The 14598-nt window shown below is 54.5% G+C and overlaps 6 protein-coding genes across 6 annotated transcripts; 3 read left to right on the top strand and 3 right to left on the bottom strand.

Annotated features, from left to right (window-relative positions):
* Window positions 1-1592: 1592 nt before the first annotated feature.
* CTAM01_08576 (uncharacterized protein) lies at window positions 1593-2006 on the top strand (the record flags this gene model as incomplete). The annotated part of the gene is made up of 1 exon (XM_060524596.1): window positions 1593-2006. One exon carries the CDS (start codon window positions 1593-1595, stop codon window positions 2004-2006), a length of 414 nt encoding a protein of 137 aa, XP_060380815.1.
* Window positions 2007-3236: 1230 nt separating this feature from the next.
* Window positions 3237-3923, bottom strand: CTAM01_08577 (uncharacterized protein; the record flags this gene model as incomplete). The annotated part of the gene is made up of 2 exons (XM_060524597.1): window positions 3237-3838; window positions 3905-3923. 2 exons carry the CDS (start codon window positions 3921-3923, stop codon window positions 3237-3239), a joined length of 621 nt encoding a protein of 206 aa, XP_060380816.1.
* A 2526-nt stretch (window positions 3924-6449) lies between these two features.
* CTAM01_08578 (uncharacterized protein) lies at window positions 6450-7169 on the top strand (the record flags this gene model as incomplete). The annotated part of the gene is made up of 1 exon (XM_060524598.1): window positions 6450-7169. The coding sequence occupies one exon, from the start codon at window positions 6450-6452 to the stop codon at window positions 7167-7169; it is 720 nt and encodes a 239-aa protein (XP_060380817.1).
* Window positions 7170-8506: 1337 nt separating this feature from the next.
* On the top strand, window positions 8507-9327 carry CTAM01_08579 (riboflavin kinase; the record flags this gene model as incomplete). The annotated part of the gene is made up of 2 exons (XM_060524599.1): window positions 8507-8626; window positions 8818-9327. The coding sequence occupies 2 exons, from the start codon at window positions 8507-8509 to the stop codon at window positions 9325-9327; spliced, it is 630 nt and encodes a 209-aa protein (XP_060380818.1).
* Window positions 9328-9836: 509 nt separating this feature from the next.
* On the bottom strand, window positions 9837-12073 carry CTAM01_08580 (transcription factor; the record flags this gene model as incomplete). Its single annotated transcript, XM_060524600.1, has 2 exons — window positions 9837-11656; window positions 11827-12073. The coding sequence occupies 2 exons, from the start codon at window positions 12071-12073 to the stop codon at window positions 9837-9839; spliced, it is 2067 nt and encodes a 688-aa protein (XP_060380819.1).
* Window positions 12074-12669: 596 nt separating this feature from the next.
* On the bottom strand, window positions 12670-12963 carry CTAM01_08581 (uncharacterized protein; the record flags this gene model as incomplete). Its single annotated transcript, XM_060524601.1, has 1 exon — window positions 12670-12963. One exon carries the CDS (start codon window positions 12961-12963, stop codon window positions 12670-12672), a length of 294 nt encoding a protein of 97 aa, XP_060380820.1.
* Between the last annotated feature and the right edge of the window lie 1635 nt (window positions 12964-14598).

The following is a 14598-nucleotide window of genomic DNA, read 5'->3' on the forward strand; positions in this document are numbered from 1 at the left end:
TGGGTCTCATTTCAGTCCGCATATGGTGTGGCATAAGGTAGTGTCAACCAGTGTTGCGCTTAACCTGAAAATGGTCTACAGTCATCGTTGTCTGCAACCTCATTCTGCACGCGCCATCATCGGCGCTGTGCCGCCTCCTATTCCTGTCAAACTGGGATCACACATCCGGGCGTTTGGACTAATATCGTCGAGTCCCAAATCCTGCGAGAATTAGGAGGAACATTGCAGTGGATAACCCGGCTTATGGACAACTTCAAGATCGTTCCTGGAGGAGGCGCAAACGATCGTGGCTTGGTCCTTGTAAGAGTTGTGGACTCAAAGCAATGGGCACCCCGAAAGCCAAGCCTCGGAATTTGCGTGGGTGGCAACGTTAATGTCTGGAAGGATGCAAGTCCGCTTGGCCGACTGCCTTCGCACTTGTCACGCAGCCATCCCGCGCCACCCGAGGTATTCAGCGAATCAAGCACTCATGGGCTCAAGCATCGCTTCGGCCGAGATCTAAAGCTTCAGACACGGGGAGCGACAGCGACAGTCAGGCCTTTGCTAATAATATGCAGAGCAACGACAACATCGCAGCATGGCGTTTGAACCCCTTGGTCAGCCGCTCCCAACGGCTTAGTCGCTCTTGTTGGACGTGATGCGATCTGCAGCAATCTCAAACGTCAAAAGCTAGCAAGAAAGAGGAATATTGGGGATGAGGATATTATACTATATCGATCAGACCGCCTCGATGAGATGCAGACATGGCGCAAGTCGACTTTGCGACCACAAGACCAATCAATAGTCGTCTAGGCCTTCTCTGTTACCCGTGGACGAACACGCATGTTGCCAATTTTCTACCGGATTGGACCGAGATCGAAACGATTTGATAAAGGCAAGCCTTCCATTCAGTGCGTGGCGTCAAGACCAAGTCCGAATGCGGCGCTCTCCAGAGAGCGCCATCTAGTCAACTCGGCCGTAAACGCTAGGCGGCGCAAGATTTTGGATCTTTCCGAACAAACGTAGAAGCTCAACCTCTTGGCAGGACATCGACTGTCGGCGATTGAGCCGCTTCAAAGTTGATTTGCTGGTGGTGCAAGGTGACATGAAGAGATCTTGTTAAGCTCACCGAAATAGCTTATGGGACGGTATCTAGAGGCACTTGGAAGAGCTAGGTTGACGCCAGCTCCTGGTCCAATTGCGGGGTATACACATGTCATTCTTTGCTGACTTTGCAGTCAGTCCGAGGATGGAGACTTACCATGCAAGTAGGTGGTGAAAATAAGAATGATTATTGATCTGATGAGAATCCGGGGTAAGCCGCAAGTGGCCAGAGTCGCACCTGTCTGGTCTGGCTAAACGTATGGATGACGTCACGGTCCCGAATGAGAGCATCTCGACGTAGCTAAGGTAGCTCCTCCCTCACAGTCCTATGTCGTGATTGCAATTCATTTGCTAACCTCTACGCAGAGTATTTCCATCATTCGGAACCTCAATTCTTCAATTGCCACTACAATTCCACGCCGAGAAAGACGCAGCCTCTCTGGTTCATAACATACTTCTTCGCCCCCCATTACCATAAACCGTAAAACTACAACCACAAAACCACAACCATGACCTCCCAAGCTCTCCTCCGCACCCTGACCCTCCGCGCAACAGCGGCCCGCACGTCATGCCGCGCCTCGGTCCCCGCGACCGCGACGAGACCCTTCACGGCATCCTCGACGACGAGGTTCGCGTACAAGGACACCCAGGACCGCGAGTCCCTGAACCCGGCCTCTAACGAGGGGACCAAGACGGGCCGTGACACGGAGGTGGCGCACGAGAAGGAGGCGTTTGACCCGTCGACGACGCGGCCCAAGGGAGAGAAGAGCGAGGACAGCGGCACGCTTGATGTTAGCGGCGCGAACCAGGCCGCGTCGAAGCCGCAGGGGGATAACCCGGGCGGAAAGGGTGCTGGGCGGAAGGAGGGGGGCGGTGAGGGGAGTAGCGGTGCTGGGAGTGCGCCCAAGGCTGGGAAGGCGTGAGGGTTGCTCTCGTGGAGTGGAAAACTTGGTGTTGGGTTTGTCGCGATGAGAGGTTTGGCGAAGGGGGGTGGGAGATTCATGGCGAGAAGGAAGGGGGTTGGGGTTGACTGGGAGGTGAGGATGGAGGCGGCATAGCATGGCATGGCAGAGGTGGTGACGGAAAATATCAGTATCATCAGCATCAGGACCGGGAGAGATATCGTTTCTGCCTCGGCTTTTCATTACATGACCATTGAGATAACACGGAGGGCAGCTTCCGAGTTCACCCGGCATCTTTCTTGGTGCTGGACTATAAACAATTGTGGTTGCTTGCCTGCACACAAGACAGAATCCATGGAAACAGTCACAAGAGCAAAGAAGAGCAAAAACGACAGGAGCCGACCGAGGTTCGAGCGCAGGAGCCCTGAAGAGTACGGAGCATCACGCACTAGTCAGCACTTCACGGCTTTCGCCCCTCGGTCACCAAGGCCCGATACTTGTTGTTAGGACAGGAAGGCACAAGACTTCTGATAAGGCAGGCCTCCTACCTAGGTGGTTCAAGCCAGATGTGTGTGTGTGTGTATCCTGAGCTATCAATCCCCAGTCCTGGTGTATACCATGCGCATTACTTAGCTCCTTACCATGGACCTAGATATCTCGTGTGCTATACGTATGGAAATTGAAGGCGGGGCTAGTGGATGTGTGATCCAGGACACCCGAGTGATTCACTACCTTGACCGCCTGGGAAATGACCTACCCGCCGCAGAATACTCATCAGACAGCCTCGCGAGGCTCTATAACCGATGAATCGTCACCACCCGTCAACAACAAGTACCTGGGCCGTATGGTCGAGGGGTTAATCGGGCTGCAGAGGCCCCGGTTAGGCAGTGAAGACTCCTGTCTATTTCGGGATCCAAGTTCGATTCCTCGATCGGTCGTCCCATTGTTGTTTTTTTTTTTGTATTTTTTTGTGTTTCTTTTCCTTTTCTCCCTCGGTTTCCGACTCTTCTCAAGTCGTCGTAATATACACGGGGAATATCAAATGCAGCCTCAACGCCAAACCACTCACTTCCAATCGAATTCGATATGTCCCCTAAGGTACTCCCCTTCCCACCGCGCGCCTGTCGTCTGCCGATCGTCATGCCGATGATATCTCGTTCTTTCTCTCTCTCTCTCTCTCTCTCTCTCTCTCTCTCTCTCTCTCTCTCTTCTCGCAAATCCCAATCCACACCTAAGCCACAATGGCAGCCTTTAAGCATACAATCCATCAGGATCATCATTCTCCTCATCATCATCATCCACCACAACAACAGGCTCCTTCTTCTTGGTCAAATCCTTGCGACACATCGGACAGCTGCCCTTACTCCTCAACCAGGGGCTCACGCACTCGAGGTCGAAGCGGTGGCTGCTGTGGCAGGGGAGCTCGACGACGAGCGGGTACTTGTCGTCGAGAAACTTTTCGGCGCAGATCGGGCAGGCCTCGTCTTCCTTTAGGGATTTCTTGGGGACGCGGTCGAGGGAGTCGAGGTACTCGTGGGATACGCCGGGGATCTCGGTGGGCGGGGAGGAGATGTCTGATTCGAGGGCCTCGACCAGGGAAGAGAGGAAGGCTGCGTTTTGGGTGTTGGGCGCGGTGGAGAAGAGGGTTTGGAATTGTTGTTGGAGGAGGGTGTAGAGGGCTGCTGCGTCCACGGGGGTCGGTGTCGCGTGGGGGTTGTGGTGGGCGGCGGCGGCGGCGGAGGCGGCTGCGTGGTTGTCGGTTGTGAGGTTTGAGAGGAAGGAGGTGAAGGAGGACATGTCGATGCGGCGGGTTCCGTCTTGGGTTGAGGGCCCGGGCTTGATGTTGTGCTCGACTGATTGGGGGGGTTAGTCATTGTTGGATTGAGTTTGGGGAGAGCATAGGAGGGTTGTTGGTATACCTTCGTATTGTGTAGCCATGGCGGGCGGATGTTCTGCTGCTTCGATTTGGCAGATCTTTCTGTGACGAGTTTGGGGAGAGCGACGAGGTCAGACTGAGCTCTGGATAGAGGTCCACCGATAGAACTCAGGAGTCGAGGTTGGGTTGGAGGACGAGGATGTAGGTGGTTGGCTTGGTTTTGTTGGTTCAAGGATGGAGGCTGCCGCGATGATGTGGCCTAGGCAGTCGTTCGGTGTCGCACGTCTCAGTCAACGCGGGGTGGTGGGATGGACGGGTGGGAGAAATTGGAAAAGGTGAGGGGAAAAGCAGCGAGCTCCAGCCTCCGCGGGGGATTGGAGTCGGAGCCCACCTCAGAGAGCTTCTAGCGCGGAGCTCGGCTGCAGGGATCAGGCACCCCGCGTTAGTCTGGCTCGCCTTGCCTTTGCTTCATCCACCTCTCATCTTGAGCAATCTCACCTAACTGTCTCTTCAACTCTGACAAGCCTCCATCTCTGTAACTTCAATGAAATACTCTTCCATAAGATGGCTATAATTGATTGATCTCCTTCAGATTCTTAGGTCATAAAATTTATCCCAGTGTTGCAAGGTCTCTTCAAAATGTTCATCGGTTGAACGTACGACAGCAGGTACCAAGTCAAAAATTTCCCATCAGAGGAAACTCTACCTCTCGGCTTAGTACAACTTGCTACTCTCCTCGTTATGGTTTTCAGGTTCCCCGGAGAGCCTTTACCTAGGTCTTGCTGATGAACGACCTCCAATTGAGAGAAATTCCGCATTCTGCAGTCGCGGATTCCGCGGTGGTGGAGTTTACGATTCGGCGGACTGTCCGCGTTCCCCACGTCCGTCCAGTGTGGGCCTTAACGCCGAAAAGGCAAGACTTACACCATTCGTTGCAGATGTACAGGCTGAGTTTGAAAGGTGCCATTGAAAATTTGAACACCAGTCATCGGAGGCTATCTACCACTGATATTAAATGAGCCAGTCAAAAATATTTAGAAAGAACAATGTCTTAAGGAGGCTTGAGGAGCTGACCAGATCATATCTGGACGGAGAGAGAGAAGATTCGCCATCCGGCGTTAAGCAGCCACCGAGCTCTCCGTGTAAGGCGGAGCTCTGCATGACTTGCGGACTTTTCCCAGCTCGAGGTCTTCCGTCCCGGCTTCCTTCCCCCGTCCTTTTCTTTTTCTCTTTCTTCGGTTCTCGTTATCGCTTCCTAGACACCCAAAACGTCTCGTCGGATTTGCGGTCAAAAAAAGGCAGGAAGGACATAGAGCATGACCAAGGTAAGGTAAGGTAGGCAGGGCTTTCTAGCCGAGTACGTAGCTACTAGTCATGTGTGAAGTGTGCTTTGGCATTCTTCAAGTTCATGCAAAGGCCGTTTTGCCTGAATGCGAGATTGTGCTCCACGGTGTAGGTGTAGATGAGTAACCGCCAAGTAAGGCCAATACGGACTTCAAGGTGAACCGTGAACCCCCTCCCTTTCTCGAAATCAGAGACGAAAAGCTGGAGACTCTGCGAACCTGATGTGGAACCCCGAGCGTGGAGAAGCCGTTGTCATGCTCCCGAGGCGGTCTCCCCGGCGTCATTCCACATCGACGCTACCTTGTACCTACTTCTACTTCTTTTACCGTGACGGCGTTAAGAGAGTGGAGCCTTCTTTGTAATCCAAAGACATCCGCAATAACCTCTATATTTGCACTTTCCGCAGAGGGAGCAACTAGACGCTCAAGAGATAAGTAGAAAGCCGCTCCGACCTCCCCTGTCCAAGTTTGAAAGACAAACCATTCCAACTTTTCGCAATCGTCTCTTTCTTTTGGGGTTTCTCTCCCCTCCCTGCTGTAGTTCGCAAACACCCCCTCCCCATCAAGTACCATCCTAGTTGTCAACGGTCTCCAGTCGTAGACGCAGGTGCCAACTTGTCGTCATATCCAAGGAACATTGCTCGACAGCCTGCCTCTTCCGCTCCGGCTCGTCAACCAGCACACGCCTCTACCCTCGATCTTTCCGTCTCTTTGCCTAAGACTTACCATCAAAAGGTACAATAGCCTTACGCTTCATCCATCCCTCTGTGCTCAGTCTTGCACTCCCCTCATATAGCCTCGTCTTTAAATCACCACGTCCCCCCTTCTCACGGCCTTGTCTCACCAAGTACACACAGACATTGTAAAGATCAAGCAAACTTCATTAGGGTTCGAAAAAGCTCCAGCGCCAGCCAAGCCCTCATAAAGCCCGCATCAACATATCCCACAGACGTCCTGCACTCTGCTCTCGCGCCTCTCTCTCTCTCAACTTGTTCTCTTCTTCTTCTTCTTTTTCCCACAGACAGGAAAGAAGCGCCAACCGCTGCAGCATCACAGACAACCATACCCGTTTACCACTGCGCCAGACACCCAACCCGTCGGACCCGACATCTTCGTCGTATCAATCATCTCACCTTTTCTTCTTCTCTCTGTTCCATAGCGACAAAGGGAAAAGCTACAGCAAAAAACAGTCTTACTCCGATCTGATCCAAATTCTAACAAAACAACAACCCCAAACACAACACAATGGCGCACAACGCCGCAGTCATCGGCTCCACCGGCCTCGTGGGTTCCCACATCCTCGGAAACCTCATCACCTCGGAAGCCTTCGCCGCCGTCAACACAATCTCCCGCCGCCCCCCCAAAGCCGGCGGCCTGACCCTCAAGCCCGTCATCGAGCAGGACACATCGGCCTGGCCCCCGAAGCTCGCCGCCCTGCAGCCAACTCCCACCGTCGTCTTCTCCGCCCTCGGCACCACCCGCGCCGCGGCCGGCAGCATCGCCAACCAGTGGAAGATCGACCACGACCTCAACGTCGAGCTCGTCAAAGCCGCCAAGGCCGCCGGCTCCAAGGCCTTCATCTTCATCTCGAGCGGCGGCACCCGCGGCGCGCTGAGCGCTCAGGCGCCCTACAGCAAGATGAAGAACGGCGTCGAGGACGCCATCAAGGAGGCCGGGTTCGACCACGGCATCATCCTCAAGCCTGGTCTGATCTTGGGCGCGCGCGAAGAGAGCCGCGCCGGCGAGGGCGTTTTCCAGTCCGTCGTTCGCGGGCTGGGTATGCTGCACCGGGGAGTGCAGGATACGTTTGGCCAGGAGGCCGAGGTGATTGCCCGCGCTGCTGTGCACGCTGCCGTCCTCGTCGAGCAGGGCAAGGCGCCTGCCGGTCTGTGGGTCATTGAGGCGCCCGAGATTGTGAGGCTTGGGCGGACCGAGTGGAAGCACGGCGCCTGGCCCCGGTCTTAGGTCTCGGGGAGGTTCAGACGGGTGTTTGTCAGTGACACCCAAAGAGCCAAGGTCAAACCTTCTCAGGAGGACAGGTACGCCCCTCGTCGGAATTATTCTTTTCCTCTCCTGGTCTCACGCCGTCTGTCTCGTCTCGCGGGATGTTTCGGTGGTATCACGGCGTTCCGGCCAGGTGCTACACTCTGCTTGTGGCCCAATGGCATCTTTAATCGTGGTTATGGCGACGCAAGAGACACAGGTCACGGGTATCGCGGATGATGGGTGACAAACGGTTCGGGTGGAGAAAAGCTTGTTTCGTGTGGAATCACGAATCTTGTCTTTATCCGTTGTCAGTGGGAACGTTGAGAGACGAGGCCATCAGCAACATCGCGATAATTTTTTTTTTTTTTCCTTTTCCCCTTGATGATATTGTCGGATTTGATTAGTTTTGCTGGAATTTGTTGATATCCCCTCGTGTAAGAGAAATACGACCCAATTGTCTTTAGATAAACGAAGAAAGTTTACGTCCAGGCAACAGAATGTCAAGTATTCATCTACTTATTTATATAATGGATCTACTTCTTGGGAAATGTAGTCATTTGTGCTTCCTATGATCAACCTGCTCACGTCTTACACTTACACGGGACGAATCAATTGAATCTGTGAAAATCATCGGACCAGAGAATAGGCAAAGAAGATGACTGCGTTGTCATACGGCAGCCCCCCGGCCTGCCTGCCGGCTTGTCCTTCCCCCTCCAGAAGGCGAGAGAGGGAGGCCCCACTGCGGTGGTCGGCGCAACGTCGTGCCCCTCCCGATCGCAAAATCGATAACGCACCAGGGCAGGTGCAAGGTGCACCTGCACCTGCACCTCTCTCTCTCTCTCTCTCTCTCTCTCTCTCTCGCGCGCGAGCCTTATCGAAGCCGCCCGAATCGCCCGCATTGGACCTTCCGACTCCAATCAGTCACACCGGAACGACGACCCCTCCATTTCATCCCGCAGCCCCACCACCACCTTCATCTCATCATCGAAGCGGCTCTCTTCTCACCCAATGTCGCAATCTGTCTGACGTTTCTCACTTTCACACTTGGGAAAAAAATCTTGAGATATTTTCTTACAGCCGCAAACTTCTTTTCAATGTAAGCTATGCTACCTCGTTGCGTCTGAATCCCCTGAATTAACACATTTACCAGATACCAAGCTCCACCAGGCTTACTGTTGAGAATCTCACTCACTCACCTCGGTGTTGGATTAATCAGCCTCGCGACAACCGCACATTTCAACCACCTCTCAACACAGAGGGCAGCGTGTACAAAAAGGAGTCAAAACAGAAGCCAGGAGAAACCAAAAACAGCAAAGATGGTGGCAACAGAGACAACCCGTCCCCTCATCGTCGGCCCGGAGTCGGGCCCGGAGGCTCCTTACCCGTACAAGATGGAAGGCAAGGTTATCTCTGGCTTCGGTCGGGGGTCCAAGGAGGTAAGTCGGTCACGGCTTTTTCTAAGGCAACCACTTCACCGACGATTTCATCTCTTGCTCTGCTCATTCTCACGATCTTTACACAAAACGCCCCAAACTCACACCCCTATACTTCTTCATCTACCTATCATCCTCCCCGAGCGCAACATCTCACCAAACCTCCATCCCAATACTTACCAACCCCACCACAGCTCGGCATCCCAACCGCAAACCTCCCCGTAGACGCCTCCCTCACCCCCTGGATCGACACCATAAAATCGGGCGTCTACTTCGGCTGGGCCTCCCTCTCCCTGCCCGCCTCGCACCCGGACCGCGTCGCCGCCCCCGGCACATCCTCCACCGCCGGCGCCGGCCCCGCGCAGCCGCACATCGACTTCCAGCTCTACCCCATGGTCATGTCCATCGGCTACAACCCCTTTTACAAGAACACGGTCCGCTCCGCCGAGGTCCACGTCCTGCACAAGTTCTCCGCCGACTTCTACGACGCCCACATGCGCCTGCTGATCCTGGGCTTCGTCCGCGACGAGCTCGACTACAAGAGCCTCGAGGCGCTGATTGCGGACATCAACACCGATTGCGAGGTGGCCAGGAACTCGCTCGCCAGGGACGCGTGGCACCCGCCCAAGGCGCTGCGGCCCAAGGGCACCGTGGACGGGACGCTCGATGCCAAGTGGTTGGTTGAGGAGCTGCCCAAGGCTTAGGCTCTGCAAAAAACGAGAAGCCGAAATTTCTCGTGATCACATCACATACTCGTCTCATTCCACCTCTCATGATTATGAAGTCTCTTCACAAAAGGTACACAAACAACAAACAAACGAAGCGTTAGAAATATAGAAGAATGCATTCATTCGAAAAAAAAGGTTCTGCCTGTCCAAAACATATAGGGTCCTTGGGTATTTCCCCTCTCTCCCCCCGAGGGGTTGTTGGCTGAATTGAAGTATTGTGAAGGAAAGAACGAGTTATATGACCATCGATCAATCCTTTCCGCAAAGATGCGCCTTTCCCGGCCTCTCCCTGTAACGAGAAATGGTAATGTCAAACAAATGACGAGAGAACACACTGGACCTTTGAATCAAAGTGAAAAACGCCTCCAATGCCTCTCCCCTCCCTCTTGTGTGCTCTGATCGCCCCTTTTTTTAGTACCTCACCTCACACAGCCAGTCCATGAGTTTCCTTGTTCTGGGAATAGCATGGGAGAAACTGCAATCTGTCAGTCCATGTCTTCTTCGACAATCACACTCCCAAGAGCAGAGATACTCACGTTCATAACAATCAACATGGGGATATCGAATACGTCTCGTTTAATCATCCAGCAATACCGGCAGTCCACTTTGCCGTCCTTCTCAATTTTTGAGATGCCGTGCTCGCCATCGATTCGGGTAACGCGGTTGCTGAGTATGCTCTTGCGCGGGTCCTGCTGCGGCGTCATGTCTGACGACGCCGCGCTTTCCGTCTGCTCTTTCGTGCGGTACTTGAGGATCCGACATGTGCGGTTGACGCTGCCTCGGCTGTCGCCAAAAGCAAGATGCGAAAAGTCGTCGTAAAACTCAACCACACTGTCATCGTCGAGGATCTCGGCAATGAAGACGGGCTGTTTCCGTGGTCCGCTCTCATTCTTGATCTGGTCGGCAAGCGTTGCGGCGGGTGCCTTTGGCGTTGAGAAGCCCGCACGGCCAGTATTGCGGCCACTGTTGGTCGTCGACCCGGTACCGCCGGTGTTGACGTTCAAGTTGGGGTCGTTCCCGAGGAGAACATCCTTGGTCCAGCCTGTTAAAGCGATGAACTCCTTGTTGACGGCGGCAATCTCGCCAGTACGGCGGAGGACAATAGTGGGCGCCGAGGTGTGGTGCATGAACTCTTCGTACTCGAATAGAGTGCGTTGAAAACACTTCTCCATGAAGATGAGATCCTGGCGACTGAGGGTCTTGGTGCAGGCTATAAATGACGGGCGAATGCTGGCGAGCGCCTTTGCGATGCGCAGCGTCATATTGGCCGAGAAGCGTTTCGGCAGGTAGTCGATGAGAGCGTGGAAGCCGGCGAGATACGGATACGGCTCTTTTACGGTCTCGTAAATGGACGAAGGGTCGCGCTGCCTCTTGCCGAGCAGCGTGTGAGGGCCGCTCTTTTGAGGGGCGCCGGTCTTTGCTTTGGGCCGCGTCGGGGCGGTTATGGTCTGGGAGTTTCCAACAGCGCCAAAGTTCCCACTTGGAGATCCTTCAAAGGTAAAGTTAGTAGGTTGCGGGCTGGCGGTGTTGTCTGTGCTTGGACTATGTAGGCTTGTTGGGCCAGCAGCAATGGCGTAGGCATGTGGAAGGCCATGTTGCAGATTGCCTTGTTGGTACATGCCGTTGGAAGACTGGTCTACACCCATGAAATCGTTGATCATACCGCTATCGTATACTTGGCCAAACTGGTTATTGCCATTGTTGCCAAAGACGTTTGTGGATCCAAAGTTGACTTCACCACTTGGTCCTGACAGGGAGCCGTCACGCGGAGGGGTCTCCGCTGCGCCTGATGACATGTGTCCTAGCATGCCGAACTCCATGGCGCCGTACTGGCTGCCAAAGTTGAGCCCTTCCAGATCAAAGTTGAAGATTGCTGGGTTGCTTGGATCGAATAACGTATTGAAGGGGTCGTTGGCGACCTGCGGCGAGATCATGCCGCCAATGGATCGAGCAGTGTTGCTCGGCTGCGGAAAAGACGGTGATATCGGCGATGGTTGCGCCTGATACGGCAGGCCATCGGGGATGCCGACAGGCGTTTGCTGGCCCGAGTACACGGGGAATGATGCGGTTGAGCTCTGACCAAAATACGTGCTGCCTGCTGTCGAGGCCGTATCCGAGGCCCCGCTGTGATGCCGTTGGCCGTTAGGGCGGGCGGGCGCCGCGTTCGGGTTGTAGTTCGGACCTAGTACGGGCCGTAGAGCTTCGGGCGGAGCATCATGCAGATACTTTGCTTTCTTACGGACGCCGTCTTGGCAAGCCTCTGCGAGTCCACGCTTGATGCATCGCTGACAAGGTCGTTCATCTCCTGTAGCCATCCCATCAGCAAGGTTGCATCGCAGACGGCCATGTGAGTGGAGTAGGCAGCTAAACCCCGGTTACCACGGGGTTTTTGTCAAAGCATTACATGACTTCACGGGTGTTCACTTGACCAGAGACTATCGCGAGCCGGACCCTGAGGAATCGGGCAAAGCTTACCGCAAGTCAAATGGGCTCGTTGGCAGGCGAAGCACGCCCGGCGAGCCTTCTTCCTCCTTGGTCGTGACGGATCCTTGGGATCGTACTTCTTCTTGACCTCGCCGTTGGTATCGGCGCCACTGTCGTGAGATTCAGCCATCTTTTCGTCGTCGTCGTCTCTTACGGGGGTATCGTCGTCGTAGTCGTGGTCATTATCTGACATGGCATCCGAGACCTCTGGCCCGGTGTCGTCCTGGCCGTCAGGCATGGTGTCGTGGATTTATATATACAAGCCTCCCCTTGGGCAGAAATGTGATAACGGCGTGCGCGGGAGCTGGCGCAGTGACGGCACGGCACGGCACTGCAAGCCCCGGTCCACGAATGTCGCTGATGGTCCGTTTGCGAAACCACACGGCTCACTTTCAAACGTATGTGGGCGGGCCCGGCGTCGCGCTGGATAGGCGTCGTATAATAGGAAAGAAAGCAGAAAAATCCTCCTGTGTTGGTGTAGAGTGACACAGGCCGGGGTTCTTTCTAGCTGGGCTGCTGCCACACACACAGCTCAAAGTACACCACCACTGCGTGACTAACTATCTCCAAGACCCGTGTGCGTAGTGGCAGTTCGAGTCTGCGAATAGGAGTCGAGCCGGATAATGGTTTCCCGCGACGAGGTAGTATGGGAGAATAGGGCCAGAAATAGGCGCTGTGCGCTCCCGCGATATAGGTTGGGTAGAGCCTTGTTTTCTCCCTCTCTCTTTTGGTTCTCTTTGCGCCGCAGGGGGGGCAGGCGGCGTACAAGCAGAGCAGGGCAGAAAGAACGGAGGCGGCGAGCCTTGGGTCTCCCACAGCTCGTATCCTCAGCAGTCAGGAGTCTCCAATAGTGAGTTGGTGGAGAGGAAAGAGGCGTTTCTTGTGCGACGTGCTCGTCACGACAGGACTAGGTCCCTTGGACTCGATGGTTGGCGCAGTCGTCTCGAGACCGGTGTTCGCGTCGCGGACCACATGAGGTCGCGGGGACAAGGTGGTAGACAGAGTCGCTGGGCGGATAGCCGGCTGACGGCGCTGGGCCGGGGTGCAGTGAGGGACGTTTTTAGAGGTCGAGGGAGTAAATGGTATATGCAGGAAGCCGTAGTCCCTGTGCTTGTCTGATGCAAGCATTGACACGCGGTACGGGAGTTTGGTGGGCTACTTTGCAATAAGTAGCACTGGTAGGGCGAATCGCATTCGCAGGTTCTCGATCGCAAGCGCAGCGGCGCAATTGAGGGGAAAGCGGCGTCGTCGGGAGGTCGGGGCAGATTTTGGAGTCGTGATGTTTATCCTCGGTCGGGTGGAAGAGGAGCACGCGAGAGGTTTGTCGTCAGAGCTGGCGGCGGTCGGTAAAGAAAACGAGAGGGACGGGATAGACAAGGTACCAAAGTTACGGGCAGTATCCGTAAGGAGGTAAGTGAAATACAGCAGTTAACAGGCCCAAAGAGAAAACGGATGCCCCAGCCTCGCTGCTGTTGGTCAAAGATTTGCGTGCTGAGCTGCGGGGTTTTCTTGGAGAAAATGTCACACTCGTCATTCGTTGGGCCGAGGGGGAATGTGGGTGCACCGGCCGAGAAATCCACTTTTCGTGCCTTATGAGTTCCTGCTACATGAAGCACCACACAAAGTGGGATGTTGAAGATGTATATAATACAATGCACAAGTCTGTCCTTCCCACGACGGAACGCTGTTTTGGCTGCACAGTCATCCAGGTCCTCGAGTCTCCCGTTGGTGTAGGTAGTTGGCGCCCGTGGCACCATAGGCAGGGTCGGAGACACTTTTGGGGTGACTTTCTCTCCTTCCCGTCGCATCCATCCAAACTAAGGTGACGGACAGTCGGACTTGCAGTAACCGTTGTGGACTGTGGAAGGCAGTACGGTAGTTCCGAACAGAAACGGAAACAACCCATCTTCGTCTGTACTTTCTTGGACTTGATACCGTACATAAGGTAAGGTAGGTAGGTACTACGGATACCTCAAGGAAGGAAGGGGTTAGTTGAAAAGTCGGACACATGCCTGCCGCCTGCTCCTGCAGAATACCTTGCCTTACATATTATGCACCTGTGCAATCCGAGCAAAGGCTCCTCAAGACACAAACTCGCAACTTTGCATCCCCGCAGCTGGATCCGGACCAGGTTGGCCAGGCCATATTCTGCTCACCTCACCCACGATTTGAATTCCATCATGTCAACTTACATCATCCACGACAAGGCCGGAATTCGAACCCAGGAAACAATGACCATCCGTTTGTCATCTGCTGCGCCTTGGTCTCAACGATTCCAATATGGCCAGGTTCAGTCGCACGGCATTACGTTAGCGACGCAACTGCAAGCCACTTTATTGGACATCTGGCATTCTCCTTGTTCCCATTGCTGCATGTGAGATCCAATACGATCTCCACATCCAACATCCGCAGTTCGCAGTTTGCCTGGTCCCAAGACAAGCCAAGCCGAGGGCCGAGTGACGACTTACACCCAGCTTCACACCTCCCTGGACAGTCGTGACAGTGCTATACGTGCCACGGCTCGCTGAGGATGAGGGTGGTATGTATCATCGCATTAACTAATGTTGGTTCTAGCCGACGTGCCGAGCATCGGTCTGTCTATCCATCTGCAGCCCATCAACCGCTCGGGGTATCTCATTGCATGTGAGCACAAAATCAAGCAAGGCTTCTCGCCCGTCATTGGCAGCCACTCGGCCAGCCTCCGTATGCCGCGTTACCATCCAACTTTCTCGCTATGGCTGCCTGATGACCTTTCCATCAATG

The sequence above is a fragment of the Colletotrichum tamarilloi genome, assembly GCF_030869305.1.
Source record: "Colletotrichum tamarilloi strain Tom-12 chromosome Unknown Scaffold_30.1, whole genome shotgun sequence".
Lineage (NCBI taxonomy): Eukaryota > Fungi > Ascomycota > Sordariomycetes > Glomerellales > Glomerellaceae > Colletotrichum > Colletotrichum tamarilloi.